Here is a 26,799-nt window from a genome sequence, read left to right as displayed (position 1 = left end):
CACCAAGGAATTTATTTGTTGCCCCGTCGTATCTCCGAGTGAGCCTACGTCAGGGATGGGCCGGTGTGTGGCCATCAGGACACGAGAGCTAAGAAGGGTAAACTGATAGAATGCACCGATGATTGACAACTCGGCCATAAATAAAAACACATTTACGGGCTTCTAAGGGGGGCGAAGAAAAATGATTTCGTTTATTTATACAACTGATAGATAGCTGCTTGTCAGGAGCAGACCCTAGTCTGCGGGCTCCGGTGAATGAACGGTCGTCTGTAGGAATAGTGTGATCTACTTGGTAGATCACTGGACCGATGGTCCAGTGAATACACCCGGGGGGCACTGGCACAGTGCCTTACTCCTTCTGGTATTCCTTTTCACCTGACATGGAGCCAGGGTCCCTGCCCTGGCAGGACCAGACCAAGCAAACCGCCCCGGGGCCATAGGCTTCCAGGGAGAAGACTTTGGAGTTGGAATTCAGTCCCGACCTGGCCACCTGGTCCCTGTCCCCAGCAGATGTCAGTGTGTCTGGCTGCTCAGCAGGGGCCCCGAGAGAATGTGGTACAAAACGGGCTCTCTGCATACCTTGTCACTGTGAGGCTTTGAAATGCTTCCAGGGGCCCTGGCCACCGCCGCCCTGCGGCCTTCCTGGTTCTGGCTCCACTCAGTGGCAGATGGAAGAGCCACGGGTGTGGTGGGGCCAAGGAGGAGATGTCTGGGGAAGGCGGCTGCCACTTTTCTGGCCTCAGTGTGTGTTGGATAGCTGTGGGTTGCAGGATGAGCGAAGAGGGTACTTTGACATCGGAGGTGCTGATGGGAGCGTTGGAGCCTGGGAGGGCAGGGTGGGTATCAGAGGGCCTTCTCCTAGGCCCCTTGGAGCTCCTTGGGATAGAGATGCGGATGAGTGGTAATTTCTCACACAACTCTAGAGTCAGAAAGGGCCTTAACAAATCAGTAGCCGGATGGTTCTTAACCTGGGGACCCCAAGAGCTATAATGGAGCATGTTTGTCCCTGGCATTTTGTCAATATCCAAAAAAAAAAAAAAAAGAGCAGTAATCAAACCTATGACAGCCTCCTTTGCTTATAGAACTTTCGAGTTCCTTTGCTTTGGGCTGGACCTTATCCACTGGGAGAGTTAGTGATGGTTTATATCCATTGATAAAAAGCTCTGGTGAATGGTGATTTATATCTTCGATTAATAAATCTGAGAAGATGAATTAATTATTACTTAATAAATGTGTAGTGTGCCTGCTCCACACAAACCTCCTTAAACAGGAGGTAGCTTGGGAGAAAGCTCTAAATGGAGATCTTTGTGACAAGGAAGAAGAGAAGCTGCTGAGCTAGTGAAACCCTCTCCCTTTGCAAATGAAGACACAAGAGACCCAGGAGACCCAAGAGGTCAGAGTTCTGGCTCAAGGCCACTGGTCTTTAGGTCCCAGAGGTGAAGCCACGACTGGGCTCCTTGGTCCCACCTTCCTTCTGTGACACCGTGGTGCCTCCCTGGTCCCCAGCCTGCCCCCTCCTTCCTGGACTTGGTTCTGCCCAATCAAGCTATCTGTGTTCTTGAACTCCAGGTGGGTTGGGCTGTGGTCACCTGAACGAGGCGGTCAGTGTCTGGACCCTGGGGGACCCCGAAGTGGGTGTATGCTGCTTCTGAGCCTTTTCACTCAAAAACCGTGCCCACTGGCAAGCTACCTTCCCCCTCCCCCTTTTTAAACCCACATCATTTGTGTCGTCTTCCTGGCCAGCTGAGAAAATGAGCTGTCCTTAGAAGTCCCAAAAAGGAAAACAAAAGCAAGTGGAAGGAAGCTAAGTCACGAAGACCAACGGGGAAGCTGGGTTTCGAGTCTTTAAAAAGGAGAGCTTTCTGGAGCCGAGAGGGGACATTAAATGCTGTCCCTGGGCCAGGTGCTCTGGGTCTCATGATGATCCCATCAGGCAGGGGATGTGCAAGACCCCTCAAGGAGGGAGGAACCGTGGCTCAGAGACACCTGGCCACGTGGCAGAAGGCCTGGCTTGCATGTGGGCGATTCAGGATTCGAACCCAGGTCTCTCTGGCTCTAAAGACAGCACCTTAGCTGTGGACCCTGGCCGACCTGAACCCTGTCTTTCCTCCTCCCCCTGCAGACACATAGAGAACTGGCGAGGTCTGCACACGCTGAATGCCGTGGACATGGAGCTCTACACCGGCCTCCAAAAGCTGTGAGTGCACCAGACCTCGGGCAGGGCCTAGAGTGGTGGGCGGGTCGGGGGAGCCCACTGCCTCTGGGCTGCCCTCGGCACTTTCCTCCTCCGTTCCTCTTTTAGTAGAGTCGGTACCACCCACTTAGGGAGTGTCCGGGCTTCAAAGGCCATCCCCTTACTCTCCCACGTTTCTGCTCAGCCCAGAAGACAAGGGGCCTGTGTGGTCTCACCTGTAGTTAGGGATTCAGGGCAGGACCTGAACCCAGGTGTCCCGGCTAGTGATCTTACCTCAGCCCCATGTTTCGCGAATGGTCCCCCTAGCCTGCAAAATTCCCCAGGCCCCTCCTCCTCCTTTGAACTTCAGTGGTAGTGGTCGTGGGGGGTTTGGCGTGGGGGAGGGAGTGTCCACAAAGGGGATTGCAGCCCTGTAGTCGCTGGACCAGGATTCTTGAGCAGGAGAACTGTTACCCTCTTGCCAGGATGAGGAGATGACAGTTGCCAGCTCATCCCAAACCCTCACCCAGGTCCCAGTGTTGGGGTGAGCCCAGACGCCCTCCGCGGGGCACCCAGTGATGCTGATGATGAGGAACTGCTTCAGTTCACAGGGGCGGCTGGAGGTCCATGACCTCCTGTCAGCCTCAGCCTGGAGCAGATGTCCCTCTGCTCTGTAAGCTCTGCTGACCCTGTTTTTCTCTCTCTCTTCAGGACCATCAAGAACTCAGGACTTCGGAGCATCCAGCCCAGAGCCTTTGCCAAGAACCCCCACTTGCGCTATATGTGAGTAGAGCTGGGTCCTGGGCTGCAGGGAGTGGGTGGGGGCGGGGGGAGACACACAGCAGGGAGGGTGCTGGGCAGGGGAGCTAGCTGGCGACCTGGGGTCTAGGCCTGGCTTTGTCACTGTGTGCCCCGGGCCTCAGACTTTGCCTCTTAAAAATGAGGGTTTGGGATTTGAGCATCTCTAAGATTTCTGTCAGAAGGACGAGCCTAAACCAGGGCTTAGAGCCTCCTGACTCCCAAGGTTGTTTGCTTTTCATTTGCAATTTTATGGGAGTATAAGTGATAAGAAATCCCACTCATCTGGGATGTGAATGCTACACCTCTGAGACAATTTTGGGGTCCCTAAGTGTGTGTCCGTGTGTCCCTGTGTGTTGGGTGCTGTTGGAAGAAGAGGGAAGGCAGGGCCAGACCAAGCGCCATGTCTAAGTAGGTTCTGGGTTCACTGGAGAAGGGCTTCGAGAATGGCCCCTGCACCTGAGGTCACACAGCTTCGTTTGGGACAAGTTGCAGGCCACATGGCTCCGGCTGGGATTCTTTTCTGTACTTCCCTCCCCCCATCCTTCCCCCTCCCTTCCATGTCTGACGGCAGAGGGGCCTCCTCAGGGTTGGACCTGTGAGGGTAGAATCAAATGAGCTCACTGCTTTCTCTCCAAGCCTTGTTCTCCACGGAAGACTCCGGGATTCAGTGGGAGGACTGCCGTATCTTGGGGAGAAGGTGGGCTTGAGAGGAAACCCGAGGAGACGGTCAGGGGAAACACCAACCCGCTGTGCCCACAGGGGGTGCTTGCTGTCTGGTCACCTCTTCTTCCAGGATGGTGGCCATCTTGGACATCCATTGGGCACCTTCCCCGAGAGAGCAGAGATTCTCCAGGGACTAGGTGGGAAGGGAGGGCTCTGCTGTATGTATTTGGGGATGACAAATGGAGCAATGATGTGCAGGTGAGTCTTTCCTTTGCCCATGTGACCATTGTACTGCCCGAGGCACTTTGCATTTGCTAATGGAAGGGCAGCCCACTGGACTGGAGTCCCATCTGAAGAGGCAGAGCCTCCGAGGGAAGCTCTCAGAAAGTGGCAGAAAGGGAGGAAGAGAAGGAGAAGGGCTTCTGGAGGATTGTGGTGGGAGGGGTGGTTCTTTTTGGGGATCCTGACCTCACCCTCTGTTCTCTGTGTGCTTTCTCAGGCACATGGTGAGTGCGTGATGTGTGTGTGTGTGTGTGTGTGTATTTATCAGTTATGGCCACCCTTCTTTGTGCTAAACTTCCTTTCCTCCATCTGGGACTGGCACACACTGTAAGGCCCTTGCTCAGGGCCCAACGTCTCAGCTTCAGACCTCCCAGTTGTCTCATCCAGCGGTTGCCCCCTTCTCCGAGGCGAGCATCTGTGGGGAGATTCTCCCGATGTGCGTTCTCTGCAGCTGGAGGTGAAGCTGGGACCAGAGGAGGGCTTTGGACCAGATGTCCCAGGTGTTTATTTTATTGGGGATTTGAGTTTCAATGTAAGATATCCCAGGGGAAGAAGCTTCTGACCTCTGAGGAGTCTTTTCGTGCTAATTCACACAAAGTTCACAAAGCTAACCGCCTATGGCCGATGAGGGTGGGGACAGTGGAGGCTGGGGACCACATGTCCCCTGCTACAGGGGCAGCTAGCTGACTGTTGCTATGTGGGGGCAGGGCCTCATGTTGCCAGACTTACTGTCTTTTTCAAGAAGAGCTAAAGGTCCGGTGAAACCCCTCAAGTTTTAAATGCTTGGCAACGAAAAACAAAACCCCTCAACTCCATGGGCCAAACGAAACAGCTCCGTGGGCAGAAGAGGACACACGAAGTGCTAATTTGTGGTCTAGGGTATTACTTGGGGGAGAGAGGCTGTCAACTTGGAAGAAGCTCTGTCCCCTTTGCTCAAGGACAGTGGCTAGGTGCTCATGCCCTAGAGCTTACAAGGCATTGTGTCACCCACAGCTCTCAGGGAAATTGAGGGGGCTTTGGTACCTGTCGCGTTTCTTGGGCCACAGAGGTGGGAGCAGGGGTGCATCTCAGGTCACAAGTGTTTCTGAAATGGAATGTACTGGAACATTCCCTTGACTTACCCTTGAGGTCCTGGAAGAAGGCTGTGGCCCACGTCTCCTTGGGGATGATCTGGGGTCTAGTGGGTGGTGGCCGTGATAGGCTGGTGAGACTTTGTAAGATTCCCAGGGTTTAAAGGGCAGAAGGGGTCTGGTTGGAGTAGTTCTGTTGATAGCTGCGAGCCTGCCCGTGACCTCGGGCTCTGTCTTCTCCCGGAAGCATTGGCCAGCTTTTGCCAAAGCACTTGCTGTTGGCAAGAAGGTTGGTTTACTATCAATCTATCCCCAGTTTGGGCCTGGTTGTACATCAGGGGCCATTAGGATGCTCAGCTTGGTAGGAGAAATTCAGCACCTGTCGAGGGGCTCCCCTAGGCACCGTGGGGCTTCCAGGGGAGTCTGAGGGTCACAGAGGAGTCAAAGGGTCAAGGTGTAAGCGCTGGCTTCATCGATGGGTTTCTTTATGAACTTTTTCCACTTAGGAGGACACACCCCCAATCCCAACAGAGTGAATTTCCCGGCAGCTTCAGGACATTTTTCTCCTGGCAAATGGGCCAGGTTTCTCTGCTCTCTCACAACATCTTCTATTTCTGTCCTCTAAATGCGGTTACGAGTCTTCAGGCCCCAGCTGAGCAATCACAAGACGATCACTTACTCCAACACTAATTGCCAAGCCCTGGCTTGGCGGCTTTTTCTTTTTTTCTCCCCCCCCCCTTTTTAGGGTGATGGCTGAGAAGTCTTTTCTTGTCCCTTCTGTACAGAATAAGAAGCAGGAAGTGAAATCATCACTGTACCAATGTCAAGTTGTCCAGATTGTTCTGACTGGCTCAGTTTTCCCTCACTTCTAAGCTGCTGTTGCATTACTCAGGGTCCGCTTCTTCCTCGGCCCAGAAAATGAACCAGTGTTAAGGCCAAGTTGTCCGTCATGAAGAAGGCTGGGGAGGAGGGCTCTTGTGTCCAACTTCAAGGTTTATGAGCGACTGGCCCATCTTCTCTTGACTGCTTCAGTGTTCTCTGTGCTTTACTGAGCATGAGAAAAGGAAATACTGATTCATATACAGCAAGGGAGATCCTGTCTGAGAGACTGGAATATCCTTGACCTTTAGGTCCTTTCCTTGATCTTCAAGATTTTTGGATTGAGGATTCTTAAGGATAAGGATTTTCCAAGTGGAAACTTGGAATCGCTGTTTGCTAATCTGCAAAATGGGTGCAATAACAGGGCCCCCTTTGTGGACAGGATGTGGGGAAGATGAAGTGACTGAGGCACATACAGCTCTCAGCCCAGTGCCTGGTAAATGATCAGCGTTCAGAAATGGCAGTTGCTAATAATGATAGTAATTATTGTGATTTGTGGTGACGGTAATAGAACCGAAGAGGGGGGACCAGTTGGCCTCGATGACGATTCTGACTGCGACTTTATTCTGGAAAAGTCGTAGATCTGTTCTGCAGTGCTGTCCTCCTCTCTGGCATCTGGAATACTCCTCTCTGCAATCTCTCATGTCTTTCTTCCTTGAATACCGATAAATGAACCCTGATAGATTCCCTGTTCTCTCCACTTAGTCCCCCTCCTCTCCTTCTCGACAATGTTAGTTTCAGAAAGGACCCAAACAATTCAGCGGATGAGCTTACCCCTTTGTTTCCATCTGATTGGAGGGCACATCCACCCGCACGACTGAAATTGGATTGTTTGCCGCATTTCCCAGCCCCACCTCTGCAACTGGCTCATCTCTTCCCTTCTGGGGTTGGTTTTCTCTGACATGGCTCACACATCAGCCAGATCTCCACAGTCTGGGGTCCCCATAGCACAATGACGTAGATGATTCTCTATGAACCACACTAACATGGCGGGCGGTATGTTCTTTCCTCTGTAGAGCACGTCAGGGTTTTCCAAGTGCTGTCCTGTAGTAGAACATCCATGAAGTCCTCTGATTCTCTTTCCAGGAATCTTTCCACTATAGTTCATGGGCCAGAAGACGCAATGTTTTCCACTGAAGCAATTAAAACATTTTTTTTCTTACGATGGTTAGAAAATTGCATAAAAAATGCCGGTATGGGGGCATCTGGGTGGCTCAGTTGGTGAAGTGTCCGACTCTTGATTTTGGGATCAGGTCATGATCTCAGGGTTGTGAGATCGAGCCCTGCATCAGGCTCTGTGCTCAGCATGGAGTCTGCTTCGGATTCTCTCCCCCCTCTCTCCCTCTGCCCCCACCCCCGCCTCTCTCTAAATAAATAAATAAATAAAAAATCTTTTAAAAAATGCTGGTATCAGGAGAGAAGAAGGAAAGGCTAGTGTTGATTGAGAACTTACTATGTGCCAAGGACTTTGCCTGGTGTTTTTGCAAACATCACTCCTCTCAGTAACTGTAGGTTAGGATTCCTCTATTCCCATTCCATAGATCGGAACATTGAGGCTCAGAAATCATAACTGCCTTCCCCCAAGTTCACATAGCAGTTAGTGGAACAGCCAGGACCTGGACTCTCATCCCTTTGCCTCTGAAGTCAGTGTACTGTTCTGCAGTCCACACGTGTTTGTCTCTCTCTCTAGTTCTCCAGCAAGAACTCCTTATGGGAGGGTTGGGAGTCTTTAAAGTTTTATTAGAGCTGATGTTTCCCCTGGGGATTTAGCACCATCCATCCTCAAAGACCTCTGTTGAGAAAGCTCTGTTTAGTTTCTTTTCCTATTCAGGTCAAATCCTGTAACAACAGTTACATTACAACCGGAATATCTTTATCATAAAAGATTCTTAGCGTTCGCCTATGGCTCGCTCATTTCCAAGAATATGCAGTGTGAGATTCCAGTAAGCCAAAAGAATTTTTATTTAATCCCTTGGAGTTGTTGTGGTCAGATTTCTCTTGCATTCTATTTCTTGCTTTTTCTCCCACAGCTCTGGGCGCCACATCGTTACTCCTCTCTGTCCTAAGCAAACGTGCACTTGATCTTCAGCTTGGGAGAGCCAACCCTGACCTGTGTGGGAGTGCGATGGGGTGAGGAGGGGGAGAATGTCCTGATTTGAGCATGACTGTGTGTTATGTTCACAAGGAGGGAAAGTCAGCAGCCCTGGGCGGGTAGGAAAGAGGAAGTGGCCAGAGTCCTTACCATTGCAGGACTCGGCTGAGAAGGTAATACACTCCTCTTGAGGTTATTGGGATGGAAGCATGGCAAGATTGATTTATTATGTCTTGTAAATCATTCAGTGCTTTTTCTCCTTGAGATCACCCCCCTTTCTGGGATGCAAGACAATGGGTAGATATTTTATGGGTAGACCTTTGCCTCTCTTCCTGCCCCTTCCCTCGGCACTGAGACGTTCCTCCAAGTCCCAAAGGGATTGGTGAGTGGCACATTTGTCTCCTCACTGCTTCTGCACATGGGCCCTTCCTCCTTTGTTCCACTTGGAGGACTTAGCCACTGAGCACTGTATAGTTAATAGCGTGGGCTTTGGAAATAGAAAGGCCAGGGTTCGAATCCTGGGTCCTCCACGTCTTAGTGTAATAAGCTTCTCCATCTTACTTAGGCAAGCTACTGAACCACCATGAGTTTTGAAGGGACCGTAAGAGCTCCTACTTCATAGGATTGTCCTGAGCCTCCACTAAGACAGTACTTAGAAAGTGCTTCAGACAGTGCTTTATGAAAGACTGTATATTTTTTGCTGTTATTAATGACTTCTCCCCTGCTCTTTGGTCTCTGATTCCACAGAATCATAGGTAATTAAAGCTGGAAGGGGCTCTAGAGTTATAACCGCCCCTCCCCAAATTTATATTCCTGTACGTGCTCCCACCCCTGCCCTTTGGATTCATATGTTAAACCACCTCCTTTAAATTGCCTACTTGACATCTCCGTTTGGGTGGCTAAGATGCAGGTCACACTTAACTTGGCCCAAAACAGAATTCTTGATTTCAGTCTGCCTCCTCTCTCCAAACCTGTTTCCCCTGGGTGTTTCTTGTTTTTGTAAGTTGTACCATCCGCCAGATAACTCATGCCAAATCCTTCCAAGTCGCTTTTGCCTTTTCGCTTCCCTTTGCCTCCCTTCCTCCATCCTTCCATCAGTTAATTCAAATCCATCAGATATCTTGTATCCATCCACGTCTCTCGTCCCCTCCTCCACCACATGCCTTCTTGGTCCTGGCCACCAGCCTGTCTTCTGGCTCTGGCAATAGCTTCCTATCTGGCTTTTTCTTACCTTTTGTCCCCTACATTTCATTCCCAACACATTGCCAGAGTGATATTTTAAACACATAAATCTGACTGTGTCACTCTTCTGCTTAAAGCCCTCCAATTACATCCCACGTTACTTACAATGAAAGCTAAAGCCCAGGCCGCGGCCACAAGACTCAGGCTGATTTGGTTTTCATCCCTCTGTCTCCTGTCCTGGCTCTTTCCTCCCTGCTCTCCGCTGCAGCCTTATGAACCCTCTTTCAGTTCCTTGAATGTACCACACTCATTCCCCCCCTTGGAGGTTTTTACTTGCTGATCCATCGGGCCCAGTTGTCTGCATGGTTGGCCCTTTCTCATCATTCTCTCTGATGGGACTGGCTTAGCAAGGCCTGTCTGACCACCTGGCCTCTGTGGCCTTGCTTCTCCTCCTGCACCTGTCACCCAGTTACATCACGTGGTTTAACAGTTTCCCCGGCCCTTGTTACTATGGACTGTCTGGAGTTATCTCATTCAGTTATTTGTTTAATTGTTTATACCCTGTCTCCCCCACTAGAATGTCAGCTTCCCTGGAGCAGGGACTTTGGGTTGCTCGATGCCGTAGCCCAGCACATAGAACGATGCCTGTCACGTAGCCAGTGGTCCGTAGCTGTTTGTTGGATGTGGCTATTTGTTGGCTAGTCTGATGTGATCATTCTGTGGACAAGAGGATGGATTTCTAGAGGAGAGAAGAATCCTGACCAGGATCTCATGGGCAGGAGCTGAGCCAGGACTAGAACTCAGGTCTTGGTACTGTCAGCTTGATGTTCTTTCCACCCTCTCATCCTGTTGACTATTCTTGGGTCCTGTCTGACCAGAGCTCCTCAGGCTCTATGTATGGCAGAACGCGTTGCAGTTGTGTTTAAAAGAAAGGATATATGGGCAAATAATATATGCAAAGCATTGACATTATAACACTGATCATGTAAAACGTACAAATAGTACAAACGTTCAATCATATCACAACAGCCCTCTGCTGAAATGTCACATGAAAGTGTACAATGAAAGCAACTTACCTCTGGGGGATTTCTGCTCCCACAGCTCTCTCTGCTCAGAAGCTTTCTCAAACCTGGCGCTTGAGCCGTTGCCTCTAATGAAATCCTATCAGCCACTTTTTTTTTTTTTTTTGAGAGAGCGAGCGAGCATGTGCACAAGTGGGGAGGTGATGGAGATGCAGAGAGAGAGAGGGAGAGAGAGAATTGTAAGCAGACTCCACGCCCAGTGTGGAACCCAATGCGGGGCTCGATCTCACAACCCTGAGATCATGACCTGAGCCGAAATCAAGAGTCAGATGCTTAACCGACTGAGCCCAGAAGGCACATACCTGCATATCTGTGCCTTCATCTCCTCATTTGGAAAACGGGGATAATAGGGTTGTTAGCAAGAGTGACTGGATTAATGTGTATGGAGCATTGGGAGGAATATCTGGCCCAGAAGAGGAACCCAGTGTATGTTAGCTGCTGTTGTTACTGTGATTGTTTAGGGTACATGTGATGGTCCCCTTCTCAGGATGCAGCCGAAAAAATACGTAGAGAAATATGTATAAGACTCTTCTGTGCTCCTCTCCCTCCAAGTGCTGCGTGCTGTGGGGGATTTATCATGTACAAGACATGGTTCCTGTCCCTAAGGAGCTTGCTATCTGGGGCGCCTGGGTGGCTCAGTCGGTCGAGCATCCGACTCTTGGTTTTGGCTGCGGTCAAGATCTTATGGTCATGGGTGGGATCGAGCCCCACGTGGGGCACCCCACTCAGCACAAGTTTGCTTGGGATTCTCTCTCTCCCTCTCCCTCTGCCCCTCCCCCTGTGTGCTCACGTGTACGCGTGCTCTTTCTCTCTCCCTCTCTCTCAAATAAATAAATCTTAAGGAAAAAAAGAGCTTACGATCCATTTGGGGAATATGAGACCTCGGCATAGCCAGGACAGTGGCTCCTAATCCTTTTTTTTTTTTTTTTTTTAAAGATTTTATTTATTTGACAGAGAGAGACACAGTGAGAGAGGGAACACAAGCAGGGGAAGTGAGAGAGGGAGAAGCAGGCTTCCGGCGGAGCAGGGAGCCCGATGCGGGGCTCCATCCCAGGACCCCAGGATCACGACCTGAGCCGAAGGCAGATGCTTAACGACTGAGCCACCCAGGTGCCCCTCCTAATCCTTTTTTTTGAGACTATGGTTAAAGCTATACAATTTCTCCTCAGAAAAAGCCCCCCACTACACACACACCATTTCTCACACATTTTTGGGGATTTATAGACTTCCTTTGGACCCTGAATTAAGAACCTGTCCAAGGATATCCTGGAGAGAGGTGTGTGGTCGCTGGGATGTGTGATTTATACCTAGCAAGTCACAGCCATTTAAAACTCCTATTCTAGATGTGACAAATGAGATTTATATTACGGCACATTCTCATAGGCATAAGAGAATGTCTCTTTGCCCTCTGCCCCAGGACAGAGGACGTGAATGTTCCAGACGGAGGCTGCTCCATTAGCCTGAGCCTCGCTGGGAAGATGATGGGGCAAAGCCACAGCTGACCTTCTGTGGACATGCAGGGTGAGAGAGAAATAAACATTTGCTGTAGGGAGACAAGAAACGGATAAACCGGGGATGACAGTGGCTGTGGGCTGCCGGGAGTGCGGACATCTTCTCTTCCTTTCTGTCCCCCTCAAGAAGGGGTCTCAGAGCACGAGGGAGGGGGATGCTGTTGCAGTGCTGGCTTTGAAACTTGTTGAATTGATATGTATAAAGAAGTAAATCGTACGCCCGTTGTGGCTCTTTCTTAGAGGTGGTGGGTTAGTTGTGACATAACTCACGCCTCCCACCCTCCGCACAAACAGCTGACCCTCTCCAGTCTTCCAGTGCAAGTCAGCGGGAGGGGGGGGCCGCCGACTTAGGCTCTAGTGTGACTGTAGATCGGGGGTGGCCTGGAGGCAGTGGCGGGGTGGGGCTCGGATGGGTGGCTGTGGGGGCTTATGGCGCAGGCGCTATCCCCTCGCCGAGGCATGAGTACTGCCCTTTCCCCACCTGCAGTTCCTCCCAGAGCCGATGAGACACCTGTTCGTGGTCCCGGCTCTGGGGTCTGTTCAGTGGGGGTCATCTCTGAGAGAATTCTAAGGGAACAGGATTTGGAAATGGAGCCATTTGTCCGTGGAGTAGGGTTTTCCCAGATCTAAGGAGCTGGGAACCTGAGTCAGAACTGTATGCCTGCGTGTGTCTGGGTGGTGGCCAGGGGAGGAGGGGATCTGAAGTTTGGGCTCACACGAGAGTGGGGCGGGGGTGGCTTGACGCCTGGATGGCTGTCATCATGACAGGTACTGTTTGGCTCTCAGTGGAGTGACCACACCTCGCACCTACTTTGCTCTTTCTCTGCGTTGTTCTCTGACATTGGATGAGCTGCTTAGCTCACCTGGTCTGTTTCGACATCTGTAAACTGAGGTGGTGTTATAAATGGGCCCAGATCCAGCCTCAGCATTTTGGGAAATTCTTCTTGGAAGAAAGGTGGTGTCTGGGGTCATCAGGGGGCCAGGGCCAGGGCCAGGGGAAAGCTGTGGTCAGCTCATTCTGGCCTCCCTGCAGGGCTAGGCATCCCGGTCACTGAATTCCACGGACCTAACATCAATCAGGCACTCACTACGTGCCAGGCATTCGTCTGCGCGTTTTATATAGCATTTTCTCTCCATAATGGCAGGTGGACACGATTTGTTGTCTTCATTTTACAGCTGGGGAATTTGAGGCACAGAGCGGTTACGTGACTTGCCTGACCAACCCCTCTGGAACCCCAGAGCCCGTCCTCTTAATACCTCCACTCTTGCATCCATCGGCTGTGGCCCCCTCAGGTCCAGCCTGGGCAGGCATCAGGTCTCCAGAACCAGCTGGAAGGCAGGAAGCTTCAGAGTGATGCTTCTCAGAATGGGGGCTACTCTGGGAGAAGGACCGTGGGAGAATACTAAGGGGGTGCCCAAAACCAAGTCCCACTCTGCAACCAGTTGCCAGCAGGGTCTAGGCGGGTGGGTGGTGCCTGGGCTGGCACTCAGGGGGCCGTCAGCAGAGGGTCACATGGGCTGGGTGTTCAGTGAAGAGAAGGGAGCCTGGTTGATGGAACAGGTGGGGATGAATCCATCCTTACGAGGTATGCATGCGGGAGTAGGAGGCTTTCAATCTGTCCATTTCCAGAGAGTATGAGGCGACTTTGCCTGGCCCCAGCCCTGGCTGTCTTTGGCCCCAGCCCCCAGGAAAGTCGGTGTTTGTAGGTGTCAGAGCCCACTACCTAGTCTGGGGGTGGGAGTGGAGGGATATGGACCAGATTCGATGAACTCTAAGGTCCCTGCCTTACCAGCTCATGATTTTGTGCTGAGGTGGGTATAGCTTCAACGCCTAACGTCTCCTTGTGCCATCGAGTGGTGTTACTTCTGTAGCTCTGCCCGGGTCTTCTCCCCATAGCCCAGCCTCTGCAGCACCTGCTGACACCAGGCAGAACCTCTGTTATTCCTCTTTCAAATGGGTGCTCTTGTTTCTGTTGAACCCAGATGGGTTTTGGATCCTGGAACTCGCCAAACTCAGGATTTTCCACCTGGAATTGCTTAGCGTCCACTCATGTATCTGCTGCTTCCCATTTCTAGTCATATCACCCCCTCAGTCTCTGGGTGATGGCCTTTCTGGAGCCCTGAAAAGGATTTGCATCTTGTTCCCTTAGGGACGCAGGTCGCCAGTGTCCTAAATTGAGTTTCTTTTTCTTGTCCATTTGCATCTCTCCTGCAGACTCCCTGTGGTCCTGGGATTAAGGATGTCCTCCCTGATAATTTCTTTCTGTTCACTTCCTTTTATGGACGGCATCCTGATCCACCCAGGGCAGACCCAGTGTGACCCAGACGGTGTGGCCACGTACCTTGCTGGCTAGCCAGAGTGTTTATGAGGTTGTGCGATTCTCTTTGTCGAAGCCCTACGTTCAGCACCGAGTCTGTGCTCTTTTTAATTTCAGGTCTCTCTAGGATCCTCTGCACTGAACTTTAAGAGTTTTCTTGTAACCTTGTCAGCTTTCCAAAAGCTCAGTCTAATGCTGAGTAAACACTCTGGTCTCCGCGGCTCCCAGCCTTGGGGATTAGACCGTGTGCCCATTATTTTTCCAGCCTTGATTTTTCTTAGTAGATTTTTACTTCCCCTGCCCCCCCTGCCCCGCCCTCCCCTAAGGCTTCATTACTTTCCATTTGTCCACATCTCTTTTCTCCATTTTTCTTGTTAAGGACAGATTTAGAAAATGAGATTAGTCTTGTGGCTATTTTGGCGTCATCATTAATTTTTGTCCTTCTTCATTCCTTAGCAGACCGGCAGTCTCGTGTCTCTCTCTCCCTGTTTTTTTCCCTGATGGATTTGTGAAAGGCTCTTCCCAGGTTAACCCTTTTGTCTCTTGGGACCTGCCGTGGTCCTCTGCCCTTCCTAGTGGGCTTCTGGGCCCTCTGGCTGGGGTGGCTGTTTTGGGTTGGAAGGGCACTGGGTCCCCCAGAGGGGGCTCAGCCATGTGCCGTCCCCGACCAACCTGGTGTCCTAGAGTCCTGTGAAGTTCACTCACAGCGGCCCTCGGTGTCATGTGGCATTTTCCCGAGACGTGAATTCATTAATTCCCATCAGGAGCACCTGGTGTGGTCCTGGGACCTCCCAGGCAAAGCTGCAAAGATGAATTACACTCAAGTCTTCGGCTTCAGTGAGGTAGCTGGGGCAGGAGAGAGAGGCTGAAGGTAGAGGCACTTTCTCTACAATGCGATGGGGACTTAAGGGCTCCCGAGGAACACTTAACAAAGGCGGGTGTTGCATCTTTGGGTAAAGGGGGGGGGTTACAGCGGGGAAGGCCCCCCCACCCTGGGGTGATGACAGACAACCAGAAACCGGGGTGGGTGGGAGACAGCAGCTGGAAGGAGCTTGGTGAGGGGATGGGTGGTGGGTATTTATTGGGTGAGGACTCTTCCCGGTAGACGGAACTGTGTGCTATGTGTCCAGAGGTCTGGCAGTGTTTGAGGGACCACAGGCCCCACTGACCCTGGAATCGGGCTGACAGCTGGACTGCCACCATCATCATGCCCTGAGCTCCTTAATGGGTTAGTACAAAAAGGTTAGGATGTTGCTTCCAGCTCTCCTGTCTTCCAGGTTTGTCGGATGATCGGAGACCTCTGTCACTAAGACAGCAGAACTCTGAGGGGCTGGTCATGTTAGGGGGAGCCCGAGCAGGAGGGGGAGTCAGAACTGCATGGCAGGGCCCCCTCCCTAGGTCCCCATTTTCTGCCAGACAGTGTGCATGAGATGCCTCCATGCCTCCTTCCAGAGGGAGGTCTTGGTGCTTCCCTGGCCAGGGCCCTGCCTCTCGGACATACTGCCATCCTGAGAGGTCTCCCTAGAGCTCCCACTCTCCACCCCGCCCCACAGTTTTTCCCCATGCAACTGGCAAAGAGATCGCTTAAACATTTCAGTTGGATCCCCCTAAATGTGCCTCTGATGCTGTCAGGCAGAGCCAGACTCTCTGCCTCAGTTTCCTGGGTGAGTGGGCAGCTGTGGCAGAGACCTGAATGGGACAGCGTGGCTGGTACAGGTCCGGGGCCAACCTTGGGGCCCATTCCAACACTTCTCCACCAACATCTCCCACTCTACCTCCTCTCATGCTCTCTGCCCCTGCTACACTGTCTTCCCTCCACACCTGCAGTGTGCTGGGCCATCTCCCCTCATGGCCCTTGCCTGTCCTGGCCCCTCACCTGGCAGGCTTTCGTTCAGCCCCCACTCTTTTTAGCGAGTGCCTACTCCTCCTTCCAGGTTCAGCCCCAGGGTCCCCCGAAAGCTTTCCACTAACCATGCCCCGCCCATGCTGTTTCCCATCCCTTTCCATTGGTCTCTGTTCATGTCCTTCCTTTGCGCTTGTCCCAGTAAGCGTACATTTGAATTTCATCCTTATGTTTTTAATTATGTGACGTTTGTTGTCCCTACTGCGCTGAGAGCTCCCTGGGGACGGGCCTCTTGCCTCCTTCCTCCACCACTGGACACCCAGCACCTGGCACAGTCCTGGCACTTGGTGGACCCGTCAGTGGACGAAGGCATGGAGGACCGGAGGAAGGTTGGTTTCCCTTTTCTCATTGATGGATCCGATGCCCCGAGGCATCCGGTGCATGGGCACGGCCATGGGCACCAGGAAGTAGCTTCTGCCTTTGTGAGACGGAACGGCCTCCCCTGCTGCTCACTGGGCCCATTTCTGTATTGTATTGGTGCCGCTGAACACCAGGTACCCCCAGCAGTGCCTGCTCCCCAGGGGTATCAAGGGGGTGACTTCCCCACTCACCTATCCCATACCATTCTCTGGAAAAAAAAAGGGCACCTCAGTCTTCTTGCCCTTCCACACATCTGGTGCGCCCACCTGGGCCTCCGGGGGCAGGCAGCTCACCCCTGCAGGAGGCAGTGGGGCTGGCCCTCTGCGTGCCAGTTGTCCGTCTGCAATCAAGAGCCTCTGCTGATGCCGACAAGGGCGGTGTTTGCAAAGAGCAACCGTGTGCTCCTTATTTATTGTGTGGAAAAGAAAACAGATTAGGGCCTTGTAATTATACAGTCGGGCATGTTCTTAAATAAAGCTTAAGCAGTCAGAACTCCATTTAGAATATTAATAATTGCATTCCCCAGGCCTGATCCCCAGCAGCTTCCTCTCATTCTGCCCTTTCCCTCTCCTCCTGTTCCTCCCTACTCCTGTCCCCCTTGGTCTCTCTCACAGGTGTCAGTCTCTGCTCGGACCTCAGGAATCTCTGGAAAGCCATGCTAGCCGGCTCTGAGTAGGCATACTTGAGAGCCCATGTTGGTCTTTCCAGAGAACATCAACATCATTTATTAGGTGATTTCATAGGCATGCGGCCCTCCTAGGATTTTCTTGCTTTGCCTCCTCCCCTCCCTTATTTTGGTGAAGCATCCAGGAGGGGCATGATGTTGTGTTTCAGGGCACAAATATGGGAGAGCCCGTCAGAACTGGGCTCCCAGCTTGACTACCTGAGCAGCTGCAGGACCTTGGTCAAGACATCTAATCTCTCTGAGCTGGTTCTTCCTCTGGCGCTAAAATCATCCCCCTCCGAGGCTTGTGTTTTGGGACTTGGATGAGAGAATGCATTTGAAATCCTGGCACAGAGCAAGTTCCTTGCAGATGTTAGGTCTTCCCATCCATATATCTCTACATCATACGAGAATCTTATGGAGTTTCTAATTTTTGTTGTCCCAGACTCACACTAAGACGCTAGGCACCTATTAGGTTTCCTAAACCCCTGTGAAATGAGTGGATATGTCTGTTTGGGGTCCTGCAGGTGGACACGGAGTGGGGGCACTCAGTGTGGTGTGATCTTATGAGTGACACGGACATACTTCTTCTTAGGGCTGATAACCAGTTCTCTGAGCAATATGCTTATCCCCAATATGGCTATAATGCTTTATAAGCCACTCTCGAAAGTACCATCTCATTTAACATGCAGTATTAAGGTGAAGTAACAATTACCGTCATCCCCATCTTATTGCTGAGGAAATGGAGAGAGTGAATCACCCAAGGCCACAGAGCTAGAAGTAGTGAAGCCTGGGCCAGGACCCCGGTGTCAGACTCCGAGTGCCTTGTCTTTTCTGTTACACTGGGCTGTTCCCTAAGTCATTGCTGACACCTGGGAGGAGACTCACCTGGTTTCTGGACTTCAGGGTCTTGATGCTTCTCTGGCACTTTTCACAGATCCATCACCACCTTGATTTTTTTTTTTTTTTTAGTTTCCTTTCCTGCTACATGGGAAACACATACCAACCCTGGTTTTACTGGCAATTATTGTGGTAGTTGGGTCAATGATAGAAACTAACTCAAAAGTAGCCTGAAAACATTCAAATATTGTTAAATTCATAATCTAGATTAGGTGACTGTATGGATAATGCTATGGTGGGCCTTGTTAAATGCAGGTGAAAGGTGCTTTGGAAATGTCTCCCCCTGTGGCCAGCATTGTGGCTTGGGATGGGGAGGAATGGAGACACTAAGGCAGGGCTTGGTCCAGGTGGAGCTGGAATGTTCAGTCTAGTTGGGAAGATAAAGTTAGCTTTCTTAAACCAGAGATGCCAGTATGCTAACTTCTGCTGGTTGGTGCTGATGAAAGTAGGCAGGCCAATTTTTGTGTTCTAGGGATGCTGGGGAAGGACACGGGTCTTAAATTTGTTTTTGAAGGAATATATGCAACATTATATAGGAAGAGGGAGAAAATGCATGGAATGTGTGTGTGTGTGTGTGTGCATTTGCAAGCAAGCAGGGAATGAAGCCAAGAGAAAGAGAGAAGGAGTATTTATTGTGTTAAGCTCTCTGCTAAGCACTCTTTCAACAGCAATCCTGTTTGAATGAGTGATATGCTTCTTGTTTTACAAATGAGGACTCTGGGGCTCAGAGAGGTTATGTAACTTGCCCAAGGTCACACAGCTAAAGATACGGATTCATATCCATAAATGTCTGCTCTGGACCTCATGTTTTTTTCTGTTGTTTCATGGTGCAAAGGCTGGTTCACGTCTCTGAGGGTGGTCAGGAGCCCAGCTTTTCCAAAAGGAATATTGAAAAATTGTGTCTTCTTGGCAGGGAACCTGGTATCTCCCTACCACTACTTTTGCCTCCCCAGCTCTCAGCCTCTGTGTTCCTCTCCCTGGGGATTCAGCACCATGGCCAGAGCCCAGGGAGTCCTGGGGTCATAGTGAGCTGTGAATAGCTCCCCAGAGAGAGGCTCCTGGGTCCTGGGCTCTCCATTTTCCTCTCTCTAGCATCATCTCAGGTGCTGGTGGTTCGTCTGTGCCCTTAGGTGGGAGCCACATGACTTTCAGGAAGAGCCTTGCATACGGGGTGGACAGAATTCTGCTAGCCTGCCTGGGGAGATCCAGACCTAAGCAGGAAAGGGTATGTGAGAAGGGTCTACTCCTTCCCATTCTCTCCTCCCAGGCCCAGGCCAGAGGGAAGGAGGATTGTGATTTATGACTTTGGTTACTCTGGACTGGGGAATCATCAAGGGCCATGAGAAGGGAACTGAGCTGGACTGGGGCTCTTTCCTCCAGGGCAGAGCTCCCAGGGTCTGTGGTCTAAAGTTGCTCTGCCCATCCCTCTGCCAAGCCTGTTCTGTTTCTCTTGAATGGGGTCGAAAGCCAGTGGATCTGCCATGTGCTTTCTCATAGGAATAGTCAGAGGGGGACAAACTGTGGGAGTAGCACAGCAGAGCTGGTGGAGTTATGGTACTGGAGGCTTTGTCCTTTGTGATGATGTGCTTGCCCTCTTCATTCTTGGAAGGCTTTCACCTGGGTGTACAAAACAGAGCCCCTGACTTGAGATCCAGACACCTTCTGGCTTACATGCATGTGTAATGCACACACACAAACAATACACACACACACAGGTGGTAGTGTGCTAATCAGGTCATGGATTCTGGAATCAGACACACTGATTCAGCCCCTGTTTTAACAGTACCAGCTTTGTGACCTTGAACTAGCTACCTAACCTCTAAGCCATAGATTTGTTAAAATCTATAACATGAGAACAAATCATAACAATAATATGGACCATAAATGGTTTTGGGGGAAGATTCAGTGGACTAATATCTTTAAAATCTAATATCTAGTATTTTTAGTAATTAGTTCCTAACAAGCACTCAATAAATGTTATTCATTATTTCTGTTCCTCAGAAAATTATTTCTGTATCCCAATTTTCTTTAGTTTATTCACATGATTATTGTTAATGATTCTGGAAGAATCCCCATAGCATGGAAAAATGATTAGCAAGTTAATTAATTGTTTGCACTTGTGTTCAAAGCTCAAGGTTTAAATTAAGTCGAGGTCAGCCATCGTAGTGCTGGTGTAAGAAAGAATTAGTGGAGTTTGGCACCCTGCTTAGTGCAAGATGTATGAAATTCAGACCATTCAGTGAAATTAACTTGCGTGCATTCATGGAACGATATTTGTGATCAAAGTGCAGACTGTGTCTTCTGCTTTGTGAAAACAAAAAACTGTACACAGAAACACAGTTCACAGCTCCTCGTGTGGATGGTAACCCCTTGGGGGGGTGGCAGGCTTGGCCAGGACCATGTCCCCGTGTGCTTTTTCATTCCGTTCTCCTTTCTCTCATTTCTCTAAGTCTCAGTCCAAAATACCTTGGCTCCATAGACAAATGCCCTCCTGTTCCCAGTATATGCCGGATCCTCACATAACCTGTGGGGGTGGGGGGAGGTGAAGAAATAACCCTTTGAGAATCTACATGGAACCAAGTCGGGTAGGGTTTGGTTCTGGGCTCCATATATTCAGTGTGAGATAAGAGGTCTTGCATAAGTCTCCGGGGACTCTGCCAGATCTCTGCAGGAGAGAGGCCATGGGGAATAGAAACGTACACTGCCTTCCCCAAACATTTTGCAAAATTGGACAACAGAGGCCAAAAGACCGTGCATGGTATAAATTACGGAAACCAGTGGTGTAATGACATTGTTTGGTGAATAAATTGAAGCCCTGAGTCATGAGGCCAATAACAGAGAGGGAGGAGAGAAGTGTAATTAAAAGGAGAAAAGCCATGTTTACAGCTGACACTGGAAATGAGATTGAGATGGGGGTAGGGTGGGAGGCCGGGCCCCCCTAACTGTGACTACAGCTCAGGAGAAGGGACACGGCTGTTACCGGCAGTCAAGGTGAGTGAGAAAGGAGGCCAGCACTTCTGACACCGAGGAGGAGAGCGAGAGCGGTAGCATGGAGAATTTTAGTAGAAGCAAAGCCATGTGAGCTTTGGAAATAAGATTAGCTATAGGACCCTGAACTCTGCAGCGATTTAGAATAAGCTGGACTGGGAGAAGTCTGTGTGAAGACAGATGAGAACCTAGAGAAGAAGGAGGGGGATGGGGAGTGGGGCTGGGTCTCCTAGGAGTCCCGGGGTTCTGGAGATCATTCTCCAGGATCTCTCCTATCTGCAGCTGTATACTCTCTTGCAAATACCCTCGGACCTGCCCTTTCTAAGGATTAATAAAAAAATAAAAACAAGATATTTTAGAGCAAGGATACCTACGCTGGACCAGCAGACATGCATGGATATGGGGACTGTGGCCAAGCCGACCGCACCCCACCATTCTGTGGGGCCAGCAAGGATTAAAGACCATAAGGAACATTCAGATTCTGAGCCACATGCAAACCTTTCAGACAGATCCCCTTCCCCAGATTCTTCTGGAAACGTAGGCAGTTGAACGGTTTCCATGGGAGAACATGTCTCATTCACTTCATGCGCCGGTGCCTAGCATTGCCTGGCATGGACTACGTACCAGATTAGTGTGGGTTGAATGATTGAGGGGGTGGAGGTTGCCTTTCAATATAGTAAAAGCTGGGATGATACTAAAACTTACTTTGTTTAGAGGATATGCCTAGCTCTATTGTTCTGTGCTATAAACCAACAGCTGAAGCGTGCATAGTGCATAGTATGAATTCAGTAAAATTATTGTCCAAACTAGGACACTTTTTTTAAAGAAGATTTTACTTATTTATTTATTTGTTTTATATTATTTGGAGAGTGCGGGTGTTGGGGAAGGGACAGAGGGAGAGGGAGAGAGAGAATCTCCAGCACACTCTGCACTGAGCACGGAGCCTGATGCGGGGCTTGATCCCACAACTCTGAGATCACGACCTGAGCCGAAACCAAGAGTCAGACGCTCAAGCAACTGAGTCACCCAGATGCCCCCGAACTGGGACACTTTTGAGAGTGAAAGGGAGCTAACTAATGGAATGGGATTCTGGGACAACAGACGTGACCGGGGCTGTTTGGGCAGATGGGGATGTGTGGTCACCCGTCATCAGTACTTGTTGAATGAATGGATCTCGTATCCTTGGAGCTATCTAAGGGGAGTGGAGGTTTTAGTCAATGAACTTCCATTTATCCTTGGGATCCTTCACCTAATATTTCCTGGGTACCTACTGTATACTAGGTATTTTGCTTGTATTGGGGATACAAAGAGATCAAGAAAAGCCCTGTTTTTACTCTTGGGGGGGTCCCCTGGCTAATAGGAAGCCAGACTGTTGACCGACTCTCTGAGAGCATGACAAGTGCTAACCTAGAGGATTGGACAGACTTCTCTGGGACCCTGGGAGTGGGAAAACTCAGGAGGTGGCAGTCAGGAAGGCTTTTTGAATGAAGGATATTTCATGGAGTCCTGGTGGCATTTGCCCGAAATTCTGGGAGGATCCAGAGTGTCAAGGAAGTCCGTTCATGGCAGAAAACCCTCTCCAGATCAACTCAACAACACCATGTTGCTGGATGTTGGGAACAATAGAATTGAGACTAAGATAGATGGGCCCATGACCTCATAGATCATATGAACTGCTCGCCATCAGATAGAGAACCATATATTCCATTAGGGGCTGTGACGATGGAATTGCCATGTGAGCCAGGAGCCAGGGGCCAGGAGGAGGGGCACCTACTCCCTGTCTGGAGTGCTGACCTGGGAAGGGCACTCAGTGGGGAGAGAGGCTTCCAGGTACCCACGCGGACGGTGAAGGGGGAGCTGATGTGCCCCTCTCAGCATACCCCTCCCATGCGGGGAGCCTTTCACCCGGCCCTCCTTATTTTGCTATCGTTCCGTGGGCAAACAAAGCAGCTGCAGGACTGGGCGGGAGCAGCAGTGCTGGTGTGCAGAGGTGGAGGCCAGAGGTCTCAGGATCAGGAGGAAGAGGCTGGGTGGGAGGTGGTGGGTAGACAAGAAGCCGGAGGAGGTGGAGGGAGCCGGGACGTTGCTTAGGAAAGGCCCATCTGCCTCCCCATCCAGAGCTTTTGAGTGTAATATTAAAACATTCCTCATTATTTTCCTTGGATGAGTTTGCTATCCTGATATATTAATTATTCTTAAAGGTCAACAGCGCTCTTTCGAATCCCCTTCTGTTCTATCATATAATCAGTTAATTAATTGGAAACCATTTAGCAGCGTCTACCGAGCACGTTGTCGGGTGCGAGTTTCCTTGTTTTGTTGTTCCTGTGGCGATGCCACAGAGGGTTTGGGAACTTGAGCGTGGGCCCCGCCCCTCGTCCCTCCCCTTCCCCTGGTGGGGGCCCCCCCTTTAGTTATCTCGTTAATAGTTGTGATGTCTCACCATCTTTGTTCTTTCCGAGTTTCCACTGGTAATAAAAACCCGTTTCTGTGGAGTGCCCGCATAGGACAGGCACCGTGCGGGGTGTCTGCGTGTACTATTTTATTAGATTCCCACCATCTAATTGTGCTAGAAATTTTGCTCGCATTTCAGAAGAGAGAGGAGGCTCAGAGTCCTGAAGAGAGCTTTCCAAGAACTATATAGCCAGAAAGGGGCCACGCAAGGATAGAACCTCCTGGAAGCTTTCTGTTCTTGTTTGCTATGGTGCTGGTGCTTGGGAGGCTCTGGGAGAGACTTGGCTTGGGGCAGAGTCTTATGTAGAATTCTTAGTCCCAGGGGATGCTGGTTCGTCACAGGGACAAGTGTTTGATACGGACACAGAGCCCTATTATTTCTTTTTTGTGCTTCCATCTTGTCTGCTGTTTCTTTCTTTTCTTTTTTTTTTTTAGTAAATTACATTTTATTTCATTTAGAAGCTTGGGCTTCTGAAGTGTGCTGTATGCAGAGGCAGGTCCTCAGTGGCTTGAGGGCAGGGCAGAGGCGGGAAGCAGTGCTCCCCAGGCCCCCAGCACGAGGCAGTCACGCTGAAAGGCTGACTAGGCTCCACTCGGTGGCGGCTCAGCATGTTTGTTCTGCCTCAGATCTCCTGCCCGAGTGCCTCCTGGAGATGTGCTGTAGGGTGCTCCTCCCCTGGGCATTTTGTTTTATGTCTGACCCCACCAGACCCCTCCCTGCCTGTGGTTTGGTCTGCAGGAGAGGGGGGATACATCGCTGGACGAGGACTCTCCCCCGGTGGGCCCCCTCGGTGCTAGCAGGTAGATCTCCATCCTTTTTGGCTTTACCTATGGTCCCCATTAGACCAGGGGACACAGTGGGAAATCTGTTTCGATTCCCCCTTTCAGAGACCAGGAATTTCAGTCTTGCCAGACCTGCAGGTGGGGAAGGTTTTCCAAATTCGGCTTAAGCATGGTAAGATTTTTGTCCTAGTGGGTCACAGGAAGGTAGGGGTCATGGGCAGCACAGATATGGAACCCCAGTAACATGCCTCCTCCTGTTACCACTGGTAGGTGGTAAGGAACACGGACTGTGTTCAGGCTGTGGGGGTTCAATTCTTCCCTTTAGTGGAAATGATGATGAGGGTGGTGGTGGTGGCACATCATGGAGCTGTTGGACTGTTTAAGTGAGCTCTTGTATGTAAAACCTTTCAAGAGAGCTGGCCCAGAGTAAATCGCTGTGTGTTAGCTGCTGTCATTACTACCATATGCAGTACCCCAGTGGCCATGCGTTGGGTACCTACTGTGTGCCAGGCACTGTGTCGGGAGCTTGACATGCATTAATTCCTCTTCCTCCTTGGAACTGTCCCGTAAGGCAGATGCTGTTAGGACTTCTGGGGTCAGAAGGAAGAGACGGACCCGGAGAAGTTCTGTAACGTTCTCTGGAGGTCGGGAGGGTGGGAGGATCACGCAATCCAAGAGGGCCAGAGCCGAGAGTCTAGCTTGTCGGTCTGGCTCCAAAGTCTGTGCTCTTTGCCCCTGGGCCAATGCTTCTCAGTATCGCCAGAGGGTCTGATACAACACAGGGTGCGGGGCTCGCCCCAAGAGGTTCTGATTCAGCACGTCTGGGCTGGGGCCCCGAGAAGGTGTATTTCTAATGAGTCCCTGGGGATGCTGATGCTGCTGGGCTGGGGACCACACTTGGGAAATTCCTGCCTGCCCCATGGGATGCGGCCCCCCAGAGCAGTACAGAGGGGAGAGAATGAGCTCTCCACCACGCTGCCTTGCCTGGGCTCTCCCTGCAATGCCTGATGCCCATACATTCCGCCTCAGAAACTAACCTGGTACCCACTTCCTCACGTGGTCTCCATGACCCGGTCTCCTGGCCAATGCCGCGGATGAGAAGGCCCCAAGCGATGGTGTCATCCACATGTCTCCTAGCTCTGCTGGAAGGGAAGCAGATAGCAGTCAGCAGCAGCTCTTGAAATTCACACACAGGTGCTGGTCGGGAAGGGGGAGGACAGGGAGGGCTGAGGGGCTCTGGGTCAAAGGTCCCCCCAAAGCTGTTAGGCAGCTGTCCACAAAGCCAGCTCCGGACAGAGTGGCCTCTGTTGGCCCTTTCATCCTAGGGAATGACACCAGACTCCAGGCTCCTAGGAAAATACCTCAGGTTCTGGGCTAAAGTCTCTGCTTCTTGGTGCGTCCTCTGGCCTCAAGGAGACCCCTTCCATTGGGCAGCCGAGCAGGGTCCCAATCTGCTCAGTTTAGTGAGTTTCTGACACCGTTCCAGTCCTTCTCCTGACTGCCTAGCGGTACCTTGCACTTGTCAGTCCTCCATCCAGCTTCAGACAGGGACGCTAAGTCCCCTTTCTAGTTATTGACAAGAGCATCTGTCCCCAGGAGCTTTTGCAGGAGGTTCCTCAGCTCTTCACACGGCGTCTCCTTACATCTGGACACATGGCTGTTTTATTGTCACCTACATGTATGATCATCCAGGTTTTCAGGACAGAAGGAGTTGATAGGAGGTGAAGTCAACTTGGGAAGTTGGGAAGACAGAATTTCACTACAGCCCGGCAACATCAGTCTCCCCTGGGAACTGCTTAGCAATGCAAATCCCAGGCCAGACCCTGAATCAGAAACTCTGGGGGGTGGAGCCTGGTTGTCTGGGTCTTATCAGCCTCCAAGTGATGCTGATCCCCAGAGTTGGAGAACCCGCGCCCTAGATGCTAACCCCAAACCCACCCTTGGCCTGGGCGCCTTCCAAACACTCATCATGAAGGAGGGATCAGATGCAGTGTTGGCCTAATCATGTTCCTTTATAAACAGGCCAAAGCAGCTTTCTGCTCATAATTTTGTTGATTTGGGGAGAGCCATTGATCCCAAGAGTAGATCTGAGAACAGAGATCTTTGGTGCCTGGTGTAGTTAAAAGATAACCAGCAGGAGCGTGCTTTGCGCATCTCGAAGAGCGGGGTGGCCCTCCTGCTCCTGCCCACCCTTCTCCCTGCCAGCCTCCCAGGACTCAGGTTCCCCGGTCCTGACATCATGCTCGGCGTTTCCCTCACCAGCCCCTAGGGGGCCAGAGCCGGGCTCACCAAGGCTTCCCTCCTCCCTCAGTAGCCCCTGCTTTGCTTCTAGTTACTTTTTTGTTTGTCCCACAGATGCTCTCTCTGTGTCTTTGTTTTTCTCTTGTCACCACAGCGCTCGAGTGAAGCATGAATGTCCCCGCCTCGCTGTTCATGTACCAGAGCCTCTGTTGGGGGCCGTGGCTTCCCGAACTGGCCCGGCCTGCTCTGCCCCGGAGGGGGCCCTCTGGTAGGAATGCCCTCTGTCTGTCAGGTTACCACCCCCCCCCACCCCCCGCCTCGGGGCTCCAGAGAAAGCTCTCCTGCTTCAGGGCAATTAGCTTTTGGTTAATTTGTCTGGAAAGAAACTCCCAAGGAGCAAAACCCCTCAGAATAGTCTCAATAACACTCAAGGTCTGGCAAGAGGCAGACTGCATG

At 51.1% G+C, this 26,799-nt stretch overlaps 1 protein-coding gene across 3 annotated transcripts in view; it reads left to right on the top strand.

The window, feature by feature from the left end:
- NTRK3 (neurotrophic receptor tyrosine kinase 3) overlaps nt 1–26,799 on the top strand; it is a 379,212-nt gene that overhangs the window by 74,990 nt on the left and 277,423 nt on the right. For all 3 annotated transcript variants that reach the window (XM_035024094.1, XM_035024095.1, XM_035024096.1), the window contains exons 2-3: nt 2,123–2,197; nt 2,885–2,956. In XM_035024094.1, the coding sequence (XP_034879985.1) occupies nt 2,123–2,197; nt 2,885–2,956 (147 nt within the window). The remainder of the gene's footprint in view (nt 1–2,122; nt 2,198–2,884; nt 2,957–26,799) is intronic.

The sequence above is a fragment of the Mirounga leonina genome, unplaced genomic scaffold (genome assembly GCF_011800145.1).
Source record: "Mirounga leonina isolate KUSES-001 unplaced genomic scaffold, KU_Mleo_1.0 Mir_178, whole genome shotgun sequence".
NCBI lineage: Eukaryota > Metazoa > Chordata > Mammalia > Carnivora > Phocidae > Mirounga > Mirounga leonina.
The sequence above is the reverse complement of the archived record's forward strand: the minus strand, read 5'-3'. Positions and strand labels throughout refer to the sequence as shown.